General features: G+C 46.2%; 1 protein-coding gene across 1 annotated transcript in view; it reads right to left on the minus strand.

Moving 5' to 3' along the window:
* The window catches only part of LOC311131850 (CLIP-associating protein 2-like), a 79,535-nt gene that overhangs the window by 26,414 nt on the left and 28,835 nt on the right, over positions 1 to 24,286 (minus strand). The window contains exons 5-17 of the mRNA XM_084164978.1: positions 18,278 to 18,342; positions 15,551 to 15,613; positions 11,653 to 11,817; positions 10,670 to 10,746; positions 9,706 to 9,944; positions 9,416 to 9,551; positions 8,810 to 8,880; positions 8,673 to 8,732; positions 7,524 to 7,601; positions 6,615 to 6,782; positions 6,161 to 6,201; positions 4,284 to 4,433; positions 541 to 639 (exon numbers count right to left, since the gene is read on the minus strand). Coding sequence (XP_084021104.1) covers positions 541 to 639; positions 4,284 to 4,433; positions 6,161 to 6,201; positions 6,615 to 6,782; positions 7,524 to 7,601; positions 8,673 to 8,732; positions 8,810 to 8,880; positions 9,416 to 9,551; positions 9,706 to 9,944; positions 10,670 to 10,746; positions 11,653 to 11,817; positions 15,551 to 15,613; positions 18,278 to 18,342 — 1,412 coding nt within the window. The remainder of the gene's footprint in view (positions 1 to 540; positions 640 to 4,283; positions 4,434 to 6,160; positions 6,202 to 6,614; positions 6,783 to 7,523; positions 7,602 to 8,672; positions 8,733 to 8,809; positions 8,881 to 9,415; positions 9,552 to 9,705; positions 9,945 to 10,669; positions 10,747 to 11,652; positions 11,818 to 15,550; positions 15,614 to 18,277; positions 18,343 to 24,286) is intronic.

Consider the following 24,286-nt stretch of genomic DNA (forward strand, 5'->3'; position numbering starts at 1 on the left):
TTAGCGCCTGGTGCCGCGTTAGTTAGCGCCGGGTGCCGCGTTAGTTGTATTTTGTCATGTTTTGGTATTACTATTGGCAGACCTGGACTCTTCACACCAACAACAAAACACTCTCAGTGGTGAGACAACAGAGCATGCAGAGAAAACACCCCCTCTCACAAAAAACAAAGGTGACCATGAGAGCAACATAATGGGTCCGTCTAACCCACTGCAAAACACACACACACACATACACAATACCTGGTGTGCAATCTGATTCGTAGGAACCTAAGAGGTATACAAAACATTTACAGGAGCTTATTGTCACTGTGACGGATAGCAGCAGTGACTACAGAAAGAGTGTGTATAACTTATCTCGCAAACACACACGGCCAAACACACTTATACATTCACAGCAGTGTTACATTGTGTGTATGTGAGGGATGTGGTATTTGAGGCTCAAAAGTTGTGTGAACGTGTGTGTGTGTGTGTGTGTGTGTGTGTGTGTGTGTGTGTGTGTGTGTGTGTGTGTTTAAGGCATGTGTGTGTGTTTCTCCTTACGTTGTGACTGGGACACCATCTTGGTGCGGGCGCGTCCCCGGGAGTCCACCTGGCTGATGCTTGTTGCCGTGGTGAGAGGCTGCTTGGTCCTCAGACGACCTGAGGTTAGGGGTCATACTGTTAGACCCGGACACTGACTGGACACACACTCCTCACACTTTCTGAATAGAACAGAGCCCACCACCTTCCACTACTAAGCACTAGTTTAGAGAAGGTAAGAAGCATTACTGCTGAATACTACGAGTCTATATACAGGTACAGATGAAGTCGGAAGTTTACATACACCTTAGCCAAATACATTTAAACTCAGTTTTTCACAATTCCTGACATTTAATCCTAGTAAAAATTCCCTGTCTTAGGTCAGTTAGGACCACCACTTTATTTTAAGAATGTGAAATGTCAGAATAATAGTAGAGAGAATGATTTATTTCAGCTTTTATTTCTTTCATCACATTCCCAGTGGGTCAGAAGTTTACATACACTCAATTAGTATTTGGTAGCATTGCCTTTTAAATTGTTTAACTTAGGTCAAAATGTTTCGGGTAGCCTTCCACAAGCTTGCCACAATAAGTTGGGTGAATTTTGGCCCATTCCTCCTGACAGAGCTGCTGTAACTAATTTTCCTTCCTCATGATGCCATTTATTTTGTGAAGTGCACCAGTCCCTCCTGCAGCAAAGCAACCCCACAGCATGATACTGCCACCCCCATGCTTCACGGTTGGGATTGTGTTCTTCGGCTTGCAAGAGGGAGACGCTTTCATCCGTGTATACGGGTAAGAGCGTCTAGCTAGTTACATTTTCAGATATGATAGGTTGCTAACTTTGTAAGAAAGTCATTAGCTAGCTAACATTACGTGTATGATCTGTGTAATAATATTATTCGTATCTCAGAGCCATTTGCATTGCTAGTTATAGCCTAATGTAAGCTAGCAAGCTAACATTGAACATAGTTGGTTAGCTTAAGCTACCTGCAGATTCATGCAGGGTAGTAACGTAATGAATTGGGATAATGGTTCATTGTTTAGCTAGCTAGCTACATGTCTAAAAAAAATACTCCACTATACAAGTAACCATTTCACTGTAACGTTTACATCTTCTGTATCCTGTGCATGTGACTAATAAACTTAGATTTTATTTGATATAGTGTGTGTTTACCAGAAATGGTAATGTGAAGAACATGACCTGCACCAAAGTCAAATTAGGATATAATATTAGTCCAACGAGACAGTGTCAAAGTTATAAAATTCTCAGGTAGAATGCCCTGGTTTTATTTAGTCACACTCAAAACATTTTAGTCATTTAGCAGACGCTCTTATCCAGAGCGACTTACAGTTAGTGAGTGCATACATTATTTATTTATTTATATACTGGTCCCCCGTGGGAATCGAACCCACAACCCTGGCGTTGCAAGCGCCATGCTCTACCAACTGAGCTACAAGTTATTTTCTGTAATGAGCTCACCATTAACTTGTAAAGAATGATCTTGTTGTGAGTTTATTTTCCTGCAATAACAAATACAAATTAGCTCAACTTAAGACATTGTCAGCTATATAATATGGTCATTATTTGAACTAGCTAGCCAGCTAACTTAACATTAGCTAGCTAGCTAACAAGCTAGAAACTAACCAAAACATTGTTTAGATAGTCGATTTAGTTGCCTGGTTTGCAAGATTGGCATATACTAAATGCATTTTTAAACGGATGGGTTTATTGGTGTTAAAATACAGAAATATAAAATGAAACTCATTTGATCATCTATTGCCCTTTCTACCACGATATACGCTTGCTCTTATTCCAGATATACCCTGGCATTATGTGGCTGAGCGATAATGAGAAACTGAAATGTTTTTTTTGTCCATTATGTATTTCCGTTTGCGGAATATTTAGATAAAGCCTGGAATAAAAGTAAAAAGGGATACCTATAGTTATTTCGTTTCTATGTGGTTAATGGTACGTGTGTACAGTACCAGTCAAAAGTTTGGACACGCTTACTCATTCAAGGGTTTTTCGACTGCACTTGAAGAAACTTTTCAAAGTTCTTGAAATTGTCCGTATTGGCTGACCTTCATGTCTTAAAGTAATGATGGACTGTCGTTTCTCTTTGCTTATTTGAGCTGTTCTTGCCATAATATGGACTTGGCCTTTTACCAAATAGGGCTATCTCCTGTATACTTACTACATGATTCCATATGTGTTATTTCATAGTTTTGATGTCTTCACTATTATTCTACAATGTAAAAAATTGTAAAAGTAAAGAAAAACCCTTGAATGAGTAGGTGACTGGTACTGTATGTATGTATATAATTCTATTGCTCTAGGGATATAATTATTGTTTGCATAACGTTATTGACTATTATGTATTGATTTGTACCTTACATTTGTTCACTCTTAATGTGATGGGCAATGCAGAGAACACTGAAAGAATTATCTTTGAATTACCACACTGAATTATTGTAATCATTGTTTATGTGTCAATTAATCCCATAAGGGATGGGTTGCCAATATTGCGATTTGACACAGAAATCAAATTTCATTTATTCATAAAAAAATAAAAATAAAATAAAAACATTTCATCAAAAACAACATTCATACAACAGTTTTGCTATTTTGGACCACCAATCCGCTGATGTCATTTTTGTGTTTATACTTTTTCATAACGACAACAAGTTTGATGTCAGACAACAATAGAATGTTCGTGATGTCACTGCGACAACTGTCTACAGACATGTCGATAGACGTAGTATAAACCAGCCTTTAGTCTTGAAATCTTTCGTTGTTTAGTGCACTACCGTACTCACTCTGTTTAGCACATGGCCTCACATGTAAATCCATAAAGAGATGGGTGGGGCTAAGGCTTAAGAGGTTGTGAATGATGCTGAATGGGTGTAGACAAAGAAGAGCTTCCCAGTAGGTGTACCAAAACATTCAAGGGCCATTTTCTCAAAAGTGGAGTTACAAGTTAATCAACTTCCAAAGCAGAATTATTTTCCCATTGTTCCTCAACTGTAGTGTATGATATACCATGTTCTAGCTCTGAGTCTCTACTTTTATCGAAAGTAAAAAATTAAATGTAGCTTTATAAGACCGAATTGAGCCGGTCGGTCACATTTATGGAATACGAGATAATGTGAGAGTACAGAGGAACAGCAGAGGGCGCCATGGTTACAGAGTTAACTCTTTCCTGTCCAGGAAGGAGGGATGAAGGGAGGAATTAAAGAAAACATAGAGAAAGGAAAATAAGAAAAGCGTGGGGTGTTTTTGAGCGGCGGAGAGTGAAGGAGTTGATCTTACCATCTGTTTTATCAGAGGCATCATCTTTAGTGGCAGAGAGCGAGAAAGAGAAAGAGAGGTATAGTGTCTGTGTTAGTAAGACAACATAGTCCAAACAGATACACACTGACAGACCACAGCTACACAAACACAGCCAGACAACACCAATACAGACAGCAAGCACACACACAGAGAGCCACACTCAGACAAACATGGGGGAGGAGAGAGAGAGGCAGGAAGTGTATTCAGAGATGTTCAGCCCAGGTCTTGAAAGGCGCAGGAAACCATTTTAACATACAGCCTATGACTGTGTGTGTGTGTGTGTGTGTGTGTGTGTGTGTGTGTACGTGCGCGTCTGGGTGATTGATTTATTAATTGATGGACTGATTGACGGGCGGCTGACTGATATAGACTGATGTCTAAACTGCCTGTCTGATTGGTTGGCTGTCTAGTTTGATTGACAGCTTCCTTACCCAATGAGGAGTAGGAGCTGGGGGTCAGTCTCCCCGCCCCCACATGCCCGATGTGCCGCTGCTTAGCAACCGTTGCCGCATTAACATCCACATCGCTACGGGAACGCTGCAGGGAGCCCGGTGACGCCCCGCCCTTATGACCCGCCGGGACTGGGAGGGGGAAGGGAGGAAGGAGGATATATATATACACACACATGCAAAAACCACAAATACCACCACCACCTACTATACAATCACTTGCTTGCACACAGTGCATTTGGAAAGTATTCAGACCCCTTGACATTCTCCACATTGTTACAGCCTTATTCTAAAAAGGATGAACGTTTTTTCCCCTCATCAATCTACACACAATACCCCATAATGACAAAGCAAAAACAGGTTTTTAGACATTTTTGCAAATAGTATTCAGACCCTTTACTCAGTACTTTGTTGAAGCACCTTTGGCAACGATTACAACCTTGAGTCTTCTTGGGTATGACGCTACAAGCTTGGCACACCTGTATTTGGGGAGTTTCTCCCATTCTTCTCTGCAGATCCTCTCAAGCTCTGTCAGGTTGGATGGGGAGCGTTGCTGCACAGCTATTTTCAGGTCTCTCCAGAGATGTTCGATCGGGTTCAATTCCGGACTCTGGCTGGGCCACTCAAGGACATTCAGAGACTTGTTCAGAAGCCACTCCTGCGTTGTCTTGGCTGTGTGCTTAGGGTCGTTGTCCTGTTGGAAGGTGAACCTTCGCCCCAGTCGGAGGTCCTGAGCGCTCTGGAGCAGATTTTCATCAAGGATCTCTCTGTACTTTGCTCCTCCAGCCTGACTAGTCTCCCAGTCCCTGCCGCTGAAAAACATCCCCACAGCATGATGCTGCCACCACCATGCTTCACCGTAGGGATGATGCCAGGTTTCCTCCAGACATGAAACTTGGCAATCAGGCCAAAGAGTTCATTCTTGGTTACATCAGACCAGAGAATATAGTTTCTCATGGTCTGAGAGTCCTTTAGGTGCCTTTTGGCAAACTCCAAGCGGGCTGCCGTGTGCCTTTCTGAGGAGTGGCTTCCGTCTGGCCACTCTACCATAACGGCCTGATTGGTGGAGTGCTGCAGAGATGGTTGTCCTTCTGGAAGGTTCTCCCATCTCCACAGAGGAACTCTGGAGCTCTGTCAGAGTGACCATCGGGTTCTTGGTCACCTCCCTGACCAAGGCCCTTCTCCTCCGATTGCTCAGTTTGGCCGGGTGGCCAGCTCTAGGAAGAATCTTGGTGGTTCCAAACTTCTTCCATTTAAGAATGATGGAGGCCACTCTGTTCTTGGGGACCTTCAAAGCTGCAGAATGTTTTTTGGTACCCTTCCCCAGATCTGTGCCTCGACACAATCCTGTCTCAGAGCTCTACGGACAATTCCTTCGACCTCATGGCTTGGTTTTTGCTCTGACATGCACTGTCAACTGTGGGACCTTATATAGACAGGTGTGTGCCTTTCCAAATCATGTCAAATCAATTGTATTTACCACAGGTGGACTCCAATCAAGTTGTAAAAACATCAAGGATGATCAATGGAAACAGGATGCACCTGAGCTCAATTTCAAGTCTCATAACAAAGGGTCTGAATATTAATGTAAATAAGGTGTCCGTTTTTATTTTTTTTACAAATTTGCAAACATTTCTAAAAACCTGTTTTTGCTTAGTCACTATGAGGTATTGTGTGTAGAATGATGAGGAAAAACATTTATTTAATCCATTTTAGAATAAGGCTGTAACGTAAAAAAAGGTGGAAAAAGTCAAGGGGTCTGAATACTTTCCGAATGCACTGTATATAATAAACACAAACACACCACAACATCATGATGTTATCAATACCGGAGACGTATGTGTGCGTGTATGTCTCACCTCTTCCGGGAGCAGCTGACCATTTAGATGACAGAGGACGACTGTGAAGGAGAGAGAGGAGAGGGGAGAGGGGAGAGGGGGGAGAGGGGGGAGAGGAGAGAGGGGAGAGAGAGGGGAGAGAGGGGAGAGAGAGGGGAGAGAGAGGGGAGGGGAGAGGGGAGAGGGGAGAGGGGAGAGAGAGGGGAGAGGGGAGAGGGGGAGGGGAGAGGGGGGAGGGGAGAGGGGGGAGGGGAGAGGGGGAGGGGAGAGGGGGGAGGGGGGAGAGGGGAGAGGGGAGAGGGGAGAGGGGAGAGAGGGGAGAGGGGAGAGAGGGGAGAGAGGGGAGAGGAGAGAGAGAGCGAGAAGGAAAGGGCGAGAGAGCAGAACATTACTTTTCGGGTACCTCTGAGCCCCTCCTCCCAAAAACGTATAGTCAAAAGTCAGGGGTCAGGTGATTAAGGTCAGGGCTCATTACTTGAGGCTCTCCTGTGATGAGGAAGAGGAGCGGTCGCTCTGAGGAAGAGACGTCACGCTCCCGGAACTCTTGAGAGACGATTGGAGGCTCTTCTGATAGGACGGTTCTAACGAGTTGAACAGAGAGTCCGCCTCCCCCGGGAAATGGTTCCTAAGACCCCAGTATGCCCTGAGAGAGAGGGGAGGAGAGAGAGCGAGGAGGGAGAGAGAGAGAGATAGGGGAGGAGGGAGAGAGAGGAAGAGAGAGGGAGGAGAGAGAGGGGAGGAGAGAGAGAGCGAGGAGGGAGAGAGAGCGAGATAGGGGAGGAGGGAGAGAGGGGAAGAGAGAGGGAGGAGAGAGAGGGGAGGAGAGAGAGCGAGGAGGGAGAGAGAGCGAGATAGGGGAGGAGGGAGAGAGGGGAAGAGAGAGTGGAGGAGAGAGAGGGGAGGAGAGAGAGCGAGGAGGGAGAGAGAGCGAGATAGGGGAGGAGGGAGAGAGAGGAAGAGAGAGAGTGGAGGAGAGAGAGGGGAGGAGAGAGAGCGAGGAGGGAGAGAGAGCGAGATAGGGGAGGAGGGACAGAGAGGAAGAGAGAGGGAGGAGAGAGAGTGGAGGAGAGAGAGTGTGGGAGGAGAGGAGGGGGAGGAGTGAGAGAGAGTGGGAGAGAGGGGAGGAGTGGGAGAGAGGGAGGAGAGAGAGAGAAATAAGGTGTGAGGTGTGAGTATGTGTGTAGGCAAATGTGTGTAATGCTGTGTGTGTGTGTGTGTGTGTGTGTGTTCCTGTCTAGTTCAGTTAGTAGAGCATGGCGCTTGCAACGCCAGGGTTGTGGGTTCCATTCCCCCGGGGGACGAGTACGAAAAAAGTATGAAAATATAAGTCGCTCTGGATGTTAGCGTCTGCTAAATGTGTGTGTGTGTATGTGTGTATTCTTACTTGCGTGCCTCTACCCTGGCCTCTGCGTCGGCATCTGCGATTCCCTTCTTAATGCTCGCTACCATCACCGCTGCATGCCTGAGAGAGAGACAGGCAGACACTGAGAGAAACTATTTCACCATGATTACTGATCAAAATCTTAGAGAAACCTTGACAAAGTACAGGCTCAGTGAGCACAGCCTTGCCATTGAGAAGGGTAGACAGAGGAAAACCTGGCTCCCTGTAGAGGAAAGGCTGTGCAACCACTGCACCACAGCAGAACCCGAGACAGAGCTGCCTTTCCTGACAAAATATTAAACAATTACAGAGTCTAATTTCCCCAAATATGAAACCCTTATTTATGGTTTCAAAAGACCTCTCTGATGAGAATAGGCTACCCGTCCTGTTGGGGGAGGACTCAGGCTTCCCGTCCTGTTGGGGGAGGACTCAGGCTACCCGTCCTGTTGGGGGAGGACTCAGGCTACCCGTCCAGTTGGGGGAGGACTCAGGCTACCCGTCCTGTTGGGGGAGGACTCAGGCTACCCGTCCTGTTGGGGGAGGACTCAGGCTACCCGTCCTGTTGGGGGAGGACTCAGGCTACCCGTCCTGTTGGGGGAGGACTCAGGCTACCCGTCCTGTTGGGGGAGGACTCAGGCTACCCGTCCTGTTGGGGGAGGACTCAGGCTACCCGTCCTGTTGGGGGAGGACTCAGGCTACCCGTCCTGTTGGGGGAGGACTCAGGCTACCCGTCCTGTTGGGGGAGGACTCAGGCTACCCGTCCTGTTGGGGGAGGACTCAGGCTACCTGTCCTGTTGGGGGAGGACTCAGAGAGCTGTGGGTTGGCAGCACACTACATTGCTGCCTGCCATAAGATGAGGGACAGTGTCTGACAGACCAACCAACCTGCACATGTCCTCTATGCCATTGTTATTGTTCAATGGTTATTTTGACCCTTGATTATTGTTGTTACTGATTGTCCCGTTGACAATATTGATTATTATTATTTTAACTAATGTTAATATTGTAAATGAATCATTTAATTTCCAAAAGTACGCTTTGGCAATATGTACATTGTTACGTCATGCAAATAACACGTGTATAAGATTCTACCAAGATTCCATTGGCTTTTGAACGGCCCTATATTTGTCCGGCTGTGTGTTGACCTCTCACCTCTCCAGAGTCTGGGTCTGCCACTCCTGCAGCAGCAGGTCCAGGAAGTCAAAGCATTTCCTGAGGGAGGAAGAAACATCATTACTACAATCCTCTTCAGTTTCATCAACTTCATCAATTATTTTCATCACCCTCACCTTCTGACGGCCACAGACTTGCAGGTGCAGTTACTGGTGATCAGGGGAATGAGTCTGGGAACGTGTGTGTGCTGCAGAGGCAGAGAGAGGGAGAGAGGCAGAGAGAGAGGCAGAGAGAGGCAGAGAGAGAGGCAGAGAGAGAGGCAGAGAGAGGCAGAGAGAGGGAGGGAGGGAGGGAGAGAGAGAGGCAGAGAGAGGCAGAGTGAGGCAGAGAGGGGGAGTGAGGCAGAGAGAGAGGGAGTGAGGCAGAGAGAGGCGGAGAGAGGCGGAGAGAGGCGGAGAGAGGCGGAGAGAGGCGGAGAGGGGGAGTGAGGTAGAGAGGGGGAGTGAGACAGAGAGGCGCAGAGAGGGGGAGTGAGACAGAGAGGCAGAGAGAGTGAGAGAGAGGCAGAGAGAGTGAGAGAGAGAGGCAGAGAGGCAGAGAGAGAGGCAGAGAGGCAGAGAGAGGGAGAGAGAGGCAGAGAGAGGGAGAGAGAGGCAGAGAGAGGGAGAGAGAGGCAGAGAGAGGGAGAGAGAGGGAGAGAGAGGGAGAGAAATACACAAAAGGTCATTTAATTATCTGTGTCAGGTGCGTGTGTGTTAGGTGTGTGTGGCGGTCTAACTCACCCGTATGATAAAGCGTATAGCAGAGACTCCTGATGTGGCCATAACCTTGGCACAGTTAGGGATGAGGTTGAACAGGACAGGAAGAATGCCCTCGGCTCCATGGTCAAACTTATTACCTAACACTGTCGACAGGTGGCTGGACAGAGAGAGGGAGAGATTAAGTGCTAATTCCATTTTAAAATATTTTTCCCAGAGAAGTAATGTAAAAAGAAACGTAAAAAGAAGATGTGTGTGTGAACGCGCATTTGTGTGTGTGTGTGTGTGTGTGTGTGTGTGTGTGTAGTACTCACGCCACAGTGATGCAGGCCTCCCGTACCACCTGTGATCGGAGGTCTTTAGCTGACAGTTTGAACGCTCCGTCCAACAGCCTCAGGTGCTGGTAGAAACACTCGTACTCCGTCGCCCCGGCAACAATCAGCGAGCGGATCTTCTTCATTGCGGCGGCTCTCTGGTCCCAGTCATGTTTGTCATCAGAACAGATCTCTCTGATCTTGTTCAGGTTATCCTCCAGGTCACGAGATGAGTAGATCTGACAGACAGACAGAGACAGAGCGAGAGACAGACAGAGAGAGAGAGAGAGAGAGAGAGAGAGAGAGAGAGAGACAGACCGAGAGAGAGACAGACCGAGAGAGAGACAGAGAGAGACAGACCGACAGAGCGAGAGACAGACAGAGCGAGACAGAGCGAGAGACAGACAGAGCGAGACAGAGCGAGAGACAGACAGAGCGAGAGACAGACAGAGCGAGACAGAGCGAGAGACAGACAGAGCGAGACAGAGCGAGAGACAGACAGAGCGAGACAGAGCCAGACAGAGCGAGACAGAGCGAGACAGAGCGAGAGACAGACAGAGCGAGACAGACAGAGCGAGACAGAGAGAGAGACAGACAGAGCGAGACAGAGAGAGAGACAGACAGAGCGAGACAGAGAGAGAGACAGACAGAGCGAGACAGAGAGAGAGACAGACAGAGCGAGACAGAGAGAGAGACAGACAGAGCGAGACAGAGAGAGAGACAGACAGAGCGAGACAGAGAGAGAGACAGACAGAGCGAGACAGAGAGAGAGACAGACAGAGCGAGACAGAGAGAGAGACAGACAGAGCGAGACAGAGAGAGAGACAGACAGAGCGAGACAGAGAGAGAGAGACAGGCAGACAGAGAGACAGATTTAGTTCACACTAGTGGTTGTATCCACAAACAGTCTTATCTACATCGCTTGCAGTCCTGGTACTAATGCATACTAGCGTGTGTGTGTTACCTGTACTGTGGGGACGTCAGTGAAAGCTTTGATGAAGTCTTCCTCATCGATGCCCCCGGCTCCATCCTTAGACGCACCTAGAGACACAGAGGACAGAGAGCGTGTATCCCCCAGTCTGAGTGACACTCCAACCCTGTTCCTGGAGAGCTACCCTCCTGTAGGTTCACTCCAACCCTGTTCCTGGAGAGCTACCCTCCTGTAGGTTCACTCCAACCCTGTTCCTGGAGAGCTACCCTCCTGTAGGTTCACTCCAACCCTGTTCCTGGAGAGCTACCCTCCTGTAGGTTCACTCCAACCATCAGAGAACAGTTTGCCCTTTAAAGCTTTTTTTTGTGTGCAATTCTATACCATTTTTCCATGTCTAATGTATATTAATGTGCTATTTGAGTGACTCAAACATAACAACAAAATCTATAGGCTACAAAACCTAGCTACAAAACGTTAGCCGACATGGGCTAGTTGATCTGGACATTTCTGACAAGTTATAAATAGTTCTCTAAGCTATACAACGACTGACAAGACAAGAGGAAAACTGATGATTCACTACCCAATTTAGAAATGTCACCTTGTGCATTCTACTATTACAACTTTCAAGAGCAAGTTGAAAGCCGGATTGAGTTCCTAAACTGTGGCGAACCCCTGATAGCCGACCCGCTAGCTCAGCTCTCCGTCTGTCTGACCGTCAACACAGCAACAACTTGGCCAGCATGGTTTATCTGGCCATTACCCCAGCTCAGGAGAAACGGACATAGAAATGTGATGAATAAAGTTTGTATTTTATATCGGACGTCTCAGCAGTCGTGTTTTGGTCATCAAGACTAATGAAATAAACAAAGAGACTAAATGGTATGAAATTAAAATCGAAGGAACTTCATTTGTAAATGTGCTTACTCCTGGGTTACTGCACCCAATGACATATCAATATATCTTTCTAAGAGGTAAGCCAGGCCGGACTTCCACGTAAACAGGATCTTGACTCTTACCTCCGATCTTGGAACCCGTAGTGCTGGGTCTGCGTGCAGTAGAGGACTCTGCCGGCTTCTTGGGGACCTTGGGGACTTTGAAGGCAGCCTGAGCACGGTTCACATCTGCACTGTCCGCATCATCCTCAAAACTACGGTCTGAGAGCGAGAGAGATAAGCAACATTCTTATTGTCATCATTATCATACTTCACTATTTCCCCTAAAGTAGTTAGAGGAAGAGAGGGGGGGAGGAGAGAAAGAGGGGGGAGGGGAGGAGAGAAAGAGGGGGGAGGAGAGGGAGAGAGGGGGAGAGGGGAGGAAGAGGGGGGAGGAGAGGAAGAGAGGGGGGGAGGGGAGGAAGAGAGGGGGGGAGGAGAGGAAGAGAGGGGGAGAGGAAGAGGGGGGGAGGAGAGGAAGAGGGGGGGAGAGGAAGAGGGGGGGAGGAGAGGAAGAGGGGGGAGAGGAAGAGGGGGGAGGAGAGGAAGAGGGGGGGAGGAGAGGAAGAGGGGAGGAGAGGAAGAGGGGGGGAGGAGAGGAAGAGAGGGGGGAGGAGAGGAAGAGAGGGGGGGAGGAGAGGAAGAGAGGAGAGGAAGAGAGGGGGGGAGGAGAGGAAGAGAGGAGAGGAAGAGAGGGGGGGAGGAGAGGAAGAGAGGGGGGAGGAGAGGAAGAGAGGGGGGAGGAGAGGAAGAGAGGGGGGGAGGAGAGGAAGAGAGGGGGGGAGGAGAGGAAGAGAGGGGGGGAGGAGAGGAAGAGAGGGGGGGAGAGGAAGAGGGGGGGGGAGAGGAAGAGGGGGGGAGGAGAGGAAGAGAGGGGGAGAGGAAGAGAGGGGGGGAGAGGAAGAGAGGGGGGGAGGAGAGGAAGAGAGGGGGAGAGGAAGAGAGGGGGGGAGAGGAAGAGAGGGGGGGAGAGGAAGAGGGGGGGGGAGGAGAGGAAGAGAGGGGGGGAGGAGAGGTCTCGGCTGTAGAAAATAGCAGGGTCAGCGCTGATCAGTGATCAATAGTAATAGAAACACAGAGGCCGCTGGCTGCAGGGTAAGCAGCTAACGCAGGTAATCCTCTCTCTCTGGGACACACACACACCCGGCTACACAACAATCACTAATGAATTAGGGGAGGGTGGTATACTGTCTTTTACTATATACCGGTATCGGATGCACGGACCGTTTTGGGTTTTTACTTTACCTTCTACAACGGCATTTCACTGTTTGTTTTGTTAAATGTGATACGCAACTCTGGCGCGTGTAATGTCAGTTTTGATAGTTTACTCAGTTTGCTACTTGCTGCTCCCCACACCAAGCCCCGCCCCCCCGTCACTCAAAGAGAGCGCAGTTGCTCGATCACGGAGTAACAAGCACTTTTTTTGCTGTTCCCTCTGCAGTCTGCATGGTCAGATAGATGCAACAAGATGTTGGTGACATTCTGCTTTCCACAATCGTTCTATAGTTACACTACTAGTTTGTATCTTACTGTCTGATAGTTTGTATTTTCTTAGCAAGTTGTGGCTAAAATTCAAAGACTCAATCATGGACACTCTTACTGACAGTTGTGGCTGCTTCGCGTGATGTATTGTTGTCTCTACCTTCTTGCCCTTTGTGCTGTTGTCTGTGCCCAATCATGTTTGTACCATGTTATGCTGCTACCATGTTGTGTTGTCATGTGTTGGTACGATGCTGTGTTGTGATGCTGTGTTGTCATGTTGTGTTGCTACCATGTTGTGTTGCTCCATGTTGTGTTGCTACCATGTTGTGTTGCTCCATGTTGTTGTCATGTTGTGTTGCTACCATGTTGTGTTGCTACCATGTTGTGTTGCTCCATGTTGTTGTCATGTTGTGTTGCTACCATGTTGTGTTGCTACCATGTTGTGTTGCTCCATGTTGTGTTGCTACCATGTTGTGTTGCTCCATGTTGTTGTCATGTTGTGTTGCTACCATGTTGTGTTGCTACCATGTTGTGTTGCTACCATGTTGTTGTCATGTTGTGTTGCTACCATGTTGTGTTGCTACCATGTTGTGTTGCTCCATGTTGTTGTCATGTTGTGTTGCTACCATGTTGTGTTGCTACCATGTTGTGTTGCTCCATGTTGTTGTCATGTTGTGTTGCTACCATGTTGTGTTGCTACCATGTTGTGTTGCTACCATGTTGTGTTGCTCCATGTTGTTGTCATGTTGTGTTGCTACCATGTTGTGATGCTACCATGTTGTGTTGCTCCATGTTGTTGTCATGTTGTGTTGCTACCATGTTGTGATGCTGTGTTGTCATGTTGTGTTGCTACCATGTTGTGTTGCTACCATGTTGTGTTGCTCCATGTTGTTGTCATGTTGTGTTGCTACCATGTTGTGTTGCTACCATGTTGTGTTGCTACCATGTTGTGTTGCTACCATGTTGTTGTCATGTTGTGTTGCTACCATGTTGTGATGCTACCATGTTGTGTTGCTCCATGTTGTTGTCATGTTGTGTTGCTACCATGTTGTGATGCTACCATGTTGTGATGCTGTGTTGTCATGTTGTGTTGCTACCATGTTGTGTTGCTACCATGTTGTGTTGCTACCATGTTGTGTTGCTCCATGTTGTTGTCATGTTGTGTTGCTACCATGTTGTGTTGCTACCATGTTGTGTTGCTCCATGTTGTGTTGCTCCATGTTGTTGTCATGTTGTGTTGCTACCATGTTGTGTTGCTACCATGTTGTGTTGCTACCATGTTGTTGTCATGTTGTGTTGCTACCATGTTGTGTTGCTACCATGTTGTTGTCATGTTGTGTTGCTACCTAGCTGTGTTGTCATCTTAGGTGTGTTTTGTCCAATATTCTTTTATACCAGCCCCTGTCCCCTCAGGAGGCCTTTTGCCTTTTGGTAGGCCGTCATTGTAAATAAGAACTCGTCCTTAACTGACTTGCCTAGTTAAATAAAGGTTAAATAAAAAATAAAATAAATATTGTTAGCCACTACACTGTGTGAACAGTTATCCGGCAAGTTGTATGTTTGAGGATTCATTTTAATTATTGAACAACTACAGTGCTCTCGGTCAATTCAAAATGTTAATAAACCTCAAACCTGAATATTGAAGAAAGTAAAAGTGAGGTTTTGGCTTTCTTTGGAGAATATCTGTGTGTGCACAATTATTGGGCAACTATTAGTGTGCAGAATTATTATGCAACTAAATGAAAAACGAAAAGTTCCCCATCTCACTTGTTTATTTTCATCTGTTAAAGTGAGAATAATAAACAAACTCAACATTTACAAATAAACATTTCTAACATTTCAACAACAAAAAAATCTGTGACCAATATAGCCACCCTTCTTTTCAATAACAGTCCTAAGCCTTCCATCCATGGAGTCTGTCAGTTTCTTGATCTGTTGACAATCTACTTTTTGTGCAGCAGCAACCACAGCCTCCTTCACCGTAAATCGACCGTTTATGAAGGGACCACAAGTTCTCAATAGGGTTTAGGTCAGGTGAGGAAGGGGGCCATGTCATTATTCTTTCATCTTTAAGGCCTTTACTGGCTAGCCACGCAGTGGAGTACTTCGATGCATGCGATAGAGCATTGTCCTGCATAAAAATCACGGTCTTCTTGAAAGATGCAGACTTTTTCCTGTACCACTGCTTGAAGAAACTGGCAGTAGGTTTGGGAGTTGAGTTTGAGTCCATCGTCAACCCGAAAAGGTCCAACTAGATCATCTTTAATAATACCAGCCCATACCAGTACCCCACCTCCACCTTGCTGGCGTCTGAGTCGAAGTGGAGCTCCGTGCCCGTTACTGATCCAGCCACGGGCCCATCCATCTGGTCCGTCAAGAGTCACTCATCTCATCAGTCCATAAAACCTTTGAAAAATATGTCTTCAGATATTTCTTGGCCCAGTCTTGACGTTTCAACTTATGTCTTGTTCAGTGGTGGTCGGGTTTCAGCCTTCCTTACCTTGGCCATGTCTCTGAGCACTGAACACCTTGTACTTCTGGGCACTCCAGGTAGGTTGCAGTTCTGGAATATGACAGCACTGGAAGATAATGGGTTCCTGGTAGCTTCACGTTTGATTCTTCTAAAATCTTTGGAAGTTAATTTGAGTCTTTTTTTCTCAACACGGTTCTTGCGACCCTGTTGACTATTTGCAACAAAATGTTTGATGGTTCTGTGATCACGCCCCAATATCTTAGCAATTTCATGAGTGCTGCATCCCTGATATATTTTTTACAATTTTTGACTTTTCAGAGTCAGTTAAATCTCTTTTTTGGCCCATTTTGCCTGAGGAAAAGCAGCTGCCTAATAATTATACACACCTTGATATAGGGTGTTGATCTCCTTACGCCACACCCTCCCTCATTACACATCACCTGTATGCACACATGACTGTAAGTCGCTTTGGATAAAAGCGTCTGCTAAATGGCATATTATTATTATTATATTATGCTTAAATTCAATAAGCATTCCCGTTTATACAGCTTGGAGTTGGGAAATATGCATAATAATGATGATATGGTCAAAACACTGAATTGCGTAATAATTGTGCACACAGTGTAATGCTAATAGCTAGTTAGCGGGCTATCTAGCTTGCTAAATGTACTAAGAGTCAGCGCAAACGTAGCTAGCTAATACAGCCTAGATCAGTATGTTGTTGGTACAACGGTATCTTAAAATCAGAGAGTGATAGGCGAAGCATGAATATGTTAGCTATCTACACTACCAGTCAAAAGTTTGGACACACCTACTCATTCAAGGGTTTTTATTTATTTTCTACATTGTAGAATAACTATGAAATAACACATATGGAATCATGTAGTAACCAAAAAAGTGTTAAACAAATCAAAATATATTTAATATTTGAGATTCTTCAAATAACCACCCTTTGCCTTGATGACAGCTTTGCACACTCTTGGCATTCTCTCAACCAGCGATGAGGAATGCTTTCCAACAGTCTTGAAGGAGTTCCCACATATGCTGAGCACTTGTTGGCTGCTGTTCCTTCACTCTGCGGTCTGACTCATCCCAAACCATCTCAATTGGGTTGAGGTTGGGGGATTGTGAAGGCCAGGTCATCTGATGCAGCACTCCATCACTCTCCTTCTTGGTAAAATAGCCCTTACACAGCCTGGAGGTGTGTTGGGTCATTGTCCTGTTGAAAAACAAATGATAGTCCCACTAAGCCCAAACCAGATGGGATGGCGTATCGCTGCAGAATGCTGTGGTAGCCATGCTGGTTACGTGTGCCTTGAATTCTAAGTAAATCACAGACAGTGTCACCAGCAAAGCACCCCCACACCATAACACCACCTCCATGCTTTACGGTGGGAAATACACGTGGAGATCATCCGTTCACCCACACCGCGTCACAAAGACACGGCGGTTGGAACCAAAAATCTCAAATTTGGACTTCAGACCAAAGGACACATTTCCACCGGTCTAATGTCCATTGCTTGTATTTCTTGGCCCAAGCAGTTCTCTTCTTCTTATTGGTGTCCTTTAGTAGTGGTTTCTTTGCATCAATTCAACCATGAAGGCCTGATTCACACAGTCTCCTCTGAACAGTTGATGTTGAGATGTGTCTTTTACTTGAACTCATTTATTTCAGCTGCAATTTCTGAGGCTGGTAACTCTAATGAATTTATCCTCTGCAGCAGAGGTAACTCTGGGTCTTACATTCCTGTGGCGGTCCTCATGAGAGCCAGTTTCATCATAGCGCTTGATGGTTTTTGCGACTGCACTTGAAGAAACTTTTAAAAGTTCTTGACATTTTCCGTATTGACTGACCTTCATGTCTTAAAGTAACGATGGACTGTCGTTTCTCTTTGCTTATTTGAGCTGTTCTTGCCATAATCTGGACATGGTCTTTTACCAAATAGGGCTATCTTCTGTTTACCACCCCTACCTTGTCACAACACAACTAATTGGCTCAAACGCATTAAGGAAAGAAATTCCACAAATTAACTTTTAAGTAGGCACACCTGTTAATTGAAATGCATTCCAGGTGACTACCTCATGAAGCTTGTTGAGAGAATGCCAAGAGTGTGCAAAGCTGTCATCAAGGCAAAGGGTGGCTATTTGAAGAATCTCAAATATAAAATGTGTTATTTCATAGTTTTGATGTCTTCACTATTATTCTACATGTAGAAAATAGTCAAATTAAAGAAAAACCCTTGAATGAGTAAGTGTGTCCAAACTTTTGACTGGTACTGTACATGAGGTAAGAAAACATGTAATGAAACATCTAAATTAGGGTCACCTAGAAACACTGACCAACACATCGGTTCCTACCCTGTCAATAATTCCTCCTTGGTTTATTCAATTGTTGTCATGTCAAACAATGCATTCAAGGTGGTGGTCCTCTGTAGCTCAGCTGGTAGAGCACGGCGCTTGTAACGCCAAGGTAGTGGGTTCGATCCCCGGGACCACCCATACACAAAAAAAAAAAAATGTATGCACGCATGACTGTAAGTCGCTTTGGATAAAAGCGTCTGCTAAATGGCATATTAAATTAATATTAAAGGTGCTGCCCACTATATTCCAACTATAGAATTAGAACAATCATAATATTTCCATGATTCCAACAGCACCAATTAACTAGGCCTCTATGTTTTGCCTATAGCATGCAGCTCTGCGTGGAACAGTTTAGAAACACACACACAAATCACCAGCCGCGCCGCGAGGAACCCAGACACACTCCGTTGCTTTGACAACCACCGCGCAGCACTGAGAAATGCGCCAAAGCCATCACCCTACAATCCGACACACACAAACGTCAGACTCACATACACAATGCCAACAACGACCACATATACACACAACAGCAACAGACTACATCCAGATTATGCACACACACACCAACAAACACAACCCACACATTTTCAAAATGCAGACCATGAAAAAATATGCGTTTGAACCATTTCACCTGCGTTTCATATTGAAAGTTAGTGTTTTTTTTTTTTGCTTCAATAGAGTAATCAGGGGCGTGCAACTATAGTTTTCCTTGTCACAAAATACATTAGTGAGACACATTCGGCAGAAAATCGTTCACATCAGGTAACAACAGAAGTGCAACTATTTGGCTAGCAGCCAAGTAAATGAGCTTACAACGAAAAAGCAAGGTATTTTTTTTGCAAAAAACGATGCATAGCCATTATATTTCTAATGTTTATCATTCGAATGTTTTGCTTGTAGTTAATCTTGCATTTTAACTTCCTACCGGAGAGAAAAACGACATTGGAAAAAGTCCCGGAGAAAAAAGTTGCCTACACATCAGTCAGAACTGTCTGGTGATCAAACGATGAGAGTAAAGATATTTCTTCAGAGTGGAGAAGTGTAAATGAAGCACGAAATTAGTCCTTCTACATGATTTGGAGCGAATCCTGACTGAAGCAGAGCATAATTTACAATAAGAAGCATTTTAGATCTTTTATAACACGTAGCAAGATATATCTTCTGTGTTTTATATTTTATTTTCTGCATGAAAAATGCAGAATCCTGCGTTAACATGACCACTGCCACAACCAACCCACACACCAAAACACAACCAACCAGCCCCCACACCAAAACACAACCAACCAACCCCCACACCAAAACACAACCAACCAGCCCCCACACCAAAACCAACCCCCACACCAAAACACAACCAACCAACCCCCACACTAACACCAAAACACAACCAACCAACCCCCACACCAAAACACAACCAACCAGCCCCCACACCAAAACCAACCCCCACACCAAAACACAACCAACCAACCCCCACACTAACACCAAAACACAACCAACCAGCCCCCACACCAAAACACAACCAACCAGCCCCCACACCAAAACACAACCAACCCCCACACCAAAACACAAACAACCAACCCCCACACTAACACCAAAACACAACCAACCAACCCACCCCCACACCAACATCAAAACACAACCAACCAGCCCCCACACCAAAACACAACCAACCAGCCCCCACACCAAAACACAACCAACCCCCACACCAAAACACAACCAACCCCCACACCAAAACACAAACAACCAACCCCCACACTAACACCAAAACACAACCAACCAACCCACCCCCACACCAACATCAAAACACAACCAACCAGCCCCCACACCAAAACACAACCAACCAGCCCCCACACCAAAACACAACCAACCCCCACACCAAAACACAACCAACCAACCCCCACACTAACACCAAAACACAACCAACCAACCCCCACACCAACATCAAAACACAACCAACCAACCCCCACACCAACATCAAAACACAACCAAATCAACCCACACATCAAAACACAACCAACCCACACACCAAAACACAACCAACCAACCCCCACACTAACACCAAAACACAACCAACCAACCCCCACACCAACATCAAAACACAACCAATCAACCCACACATCAAAACACAACCAACCCACACATCAAAACACAACCAACCAACCCACACACCAAAACACAACCAACCAACCCACACACCAAAACACAACCAACCAACCCACACACCAAAACACAACCAACCAACCCACACACCTAAACACAACCAACCAACCCACACACCAAAACACAACCAACCAACCCACACACCAAAACACAACCAGCCCAGACACCAACAAAACACAACCAACCAACCAACCCACACACCAACAAAACACAACCAACCAACCAACCCACACACACCAACAAAACACAACCAACCCACACACCAAAACACAATCAACCAACCAATCCAAACACCAACAAACACAACCAACCAACCCACACACCAACAAATACAAGCAACCCACACATCAATACACAACCAACCAACCCCCACACCAACATCAAAACACAACCAACCAACCCACACATCAAAACACAACCAACCAACCCACACACACACCAAAACACAACCAACCAACCCACACACCAAAACACAACCAACCAACAAAACACAACCAACCAACCCAGACACCAACAAAACAAAACACAACCAACCAACCAACCCACACACCAACAAAACACAACCAACCAACCAACCCACACACCAACAAAACACAACCAACCAACCCACCAACAAAACACAACCAACCAACCAACCCACACATCAACAAAACACAACCAACCAACCAACCCACACATCAACAAAACACAACCAACCAACCCACACACCAACAACACACAACCAACCAACCCACACACCAACAAAACACAACCAACCAACACACTAAAACACAAAATCAACCAACCAACCAACCCACACACCAACAAACACAACCAACCCAATCACCAACAAACACAACCAACCCAAACACCAACAAACACAACCAACCCAATCACCAACAAACACAACCAACCCAAACACCAACAAACACAACCAACCCAGCACTAATGTATACTCTTGCTGAAACAAACACAGCGGGCCCAGCCCTGCACTCACAGTCACAGATGCGTTTGCAGATGAGGCGCCGCATGCCACCAGGAGGGCGTGGTTTTGGGGCGCCACCCTCTTCTCAGACCCGTACCCCAACACACACACCCCTCAAAATGGGGTTACACACACACACACACCTTAAAGCCATCCGAAAAACCCTCCACCCATTTCACTGCAGGCATTTCTCTCTCTGTCTCTCTCGCTCTCTCTCTCCCCCCCCTTCCCTCCCTCACTCCCCCCCTCTCGATCAATCCCTCTTCTCCCATCCTTCCCTCTGCGGCCAAGCAGCCAATCAGCGCAGCGACGACATCCTGCTGTAGCAGTCAGTGCGAATGAAGGGTGTGTGTGAAGCCCCTGGAATATTAACATGGTTTCTCTAGCCTCCCTCACAGCAGCTGACCTAAGCTCATTACCATCGATATACACACCCTCACCCAGGGAGGCACTGACAACTTAACACACACACACACTCTACAAAGTAAGTGTCTAATCATATTTCACATATTCTGATATCCATAGAACTAAGACTTCCACACACAGAGAACAAAAGGCTGAGATGGCAGTGGATGTGGTAGAGATGGACAGATCAGGGGGAGAGGAGGGCAGAGGGGAGGAGGGACCACACCCCTCCAGCTGAGACCTGCTCTTTACAAAACACATACACACACCAAACACACCCCTTCAAACGCAGTTCCATCTCAGGTCGGAGTGTGGTAGGGTGTTGGGGTCAGGGTTCAGTGACCTAACACTGTTAACCAGTCAGAGTCTAAGCCGGGTGAGGGACTGGGGGGTTCTAGTAAGCTATATGGAATTGTTTTAAGAAGGTCATACCAAGGATCATTTAGCTATTTGATTTGGAATTTTAAGACCCCTTGAAGTATCAGAAAAATATTTTTAAAATGTATTTGACGAAAAAATAAAATTGGGCCTTGTTTCTGCAATTAGACCATACAAACGCATCGAATAACAGATTCACTACGTGGAACAACAGATAGTCCCCAAAAAATATAAAAAGGACGTTTGTTCTGAAATGTCTCTCCTATATCTGATATAAGAAAGATCAGAATGTACAGTGGGGGAAAAAAGTATTTAGTCAGCCACCAATTGTGCAAGTTCTCCCACTTAAAAAGATGAGAGGCCTGTAATTTTCATCATAGGTACACGTCAACTATGACAGACAAATTGAGAAAAATAATCCAGAAAATCACATTGTAGGATTTTTTATGAATTTATTTGCAAATTATGGTGGAAAATAAGTATTTGGTCACCTACAAACAAGCAAGATTTCTGGCTCTCACAGACCTGTAACTTCTTTAAGAGGCTCCTCTTTCCTCCACTCGTTACCTGTATTAATGGCACCTGTTTGAACTTGTTATCAGTATAAAAAGACACCTGTCCACAACCTCAAACAGTCACACTCCAAACTCCGCTATGGCCAAGACCAAAGAGCTGTCAAAGGACACCAGAAACAAAATTGTAGACCTGCACCAGGCTGGGAAGACTGAATCTGCAATAGGTAAGCAGCTTGGTTTGAAGAAATCAACTGTGAGAGCAATTATTAGGATATGGAAGACATACAAGACCACTGATAATCTCCCTCGATCTGGGGCTCCACGCAAGATCTCACCCCGTGGGGTCAAAATGATCACAAGAACAGTGAGCAAAAATCCCAGAACCACACGGGGGGACCTAGTGAATGACCTGCAGAGAGCTGGGACCAAAGTAACAAAGCCTACCATCAGTAACACACTACGCCGCCAGGGACACAAATCCTACATGTCCAGGCCCGTCTGAAGTTTGCTAGAGTGCATTTGGATAATCCAGAAGAGGATTGGGAGAATGTCATATGGTCAGATGAAACCAAAATAGAACTTTTTGGTAAAAACTCAACTCGTCGTGTTTGGAGGACAAAGAATGCTGAGTTGCATCCAAAGAACACCATACCTACTGTGAAGCATGGGGGTGGAAACATCATGCTTTGGGGCTGTTTTTCTGCAAAGGGACCAGGACGACTGATCCGTGTAAAGGAAAGAATGAATGGGGCCATGTATCGTGAGATTTTGAGTGAAAACCTCCTTCCATCAGCAAGGGCATTGAAGATGAAACGTGGCTGGGTCTTTCAGCATGACAATGATCCCAAACACACCGCCCGGGCAACGAAGGAGTGGCTTCGTAAGAAGCATTTCAAGGTCCTGGAGTGGCCTAGCCAGTCTCCAGATCTCAACCCCATAGAAAATCTTTGGAGGGAGTTGAAAGTCCGTGTTGCCCAGAGACAGCCCCAAAACATCACTGCTCTAGAGGAGATGTTGATGACTCATTGATGACTCCGTGGCTTGATGACTCATTGCGAGCTCACAGAACAGAGCTCCGGGCAGCGGAGCGGAAATGGAAGAAAACTAAACTCCCTGCCGACCTGGCATCTTTTCACTCCCTCCTCTCTACATTTTCTTCATCTGTTTCTGCTGCTAAGGCCACTTTCTACCACTCTAAATTCCAAGCATCTGCCTCTAACCCTAGGAAGCTCTTTGCCACATTTTCCTCCCTCCTGAATCCTCCCCCCCCCCGCCCCCCCCTCCTCTCTCTCTGTGGATGACTTCGTCAACCACTTTGAAAAGAAGGTTGACGACATTCGATCCTCGTTTGTTAAGTCTAATGACACTGCTGGTCCTACTCACACTGCCCTACCCTATGCTTTGACTTCTATCTCCCCTCTCTCTCCAGATAAAATCCTGCGACTTGTGACTGCAGGCCGCCCAACAACCTGCCCGCTTGACCCCATCCCCTCCTCTCTTCTCCAGACCATCTCCGGTGACCTTCTCCCCTACCTCACCTCGCTGATCAACTCATCCTTGACCGCTGGCCATGTCCCTTCCTTCTTCAAGAGAGCGAGAGTTGCTCCCCTTCTCAAGAAACCAACACTCGATCCCACTGATGTCAACAACTACAGACCAGTATCCCTTCTTTCTTTTCTTTCCAAAACTATTGAGCGTGCCGTCTTTAGCCAACTCTCTTGCTATCTCTCTCAGAATGACCTTCTTGATCCAAACCAGTCAGGTTTCAGGACTGGTCATTCAACTGAGACTGCTCTTCTCTGTGTCACGGAGGCTCTCCGCACTGCTAAAGCTAACTCTCTCTCCTCTGCTCTTGTCCTTCTAGACCTGTCTGCTGCCTTTGATACTGTGAACCATCAGATCCTCCTCTCCACCCTCTCCGAGCTGGGCATCTCCGGCGCGGCTCACTCCTGGATTGCGTCCTACCTGACCGGTCGCTCCTAC

This window comes from Coregonus lavaretus (genome assembly GCF_964263955.1).
Source record: "Coregonus lavaretus genome assembly, chromosome: 7".
In the NCBI taxonomy this organism is placed as follows: domain Eukaryota; kingdom Metazoa; phylum Chordata; class Actinopteri; order Salmoniformes; family Salmonidae; genus Coregonus; species Coregonus lavaretus.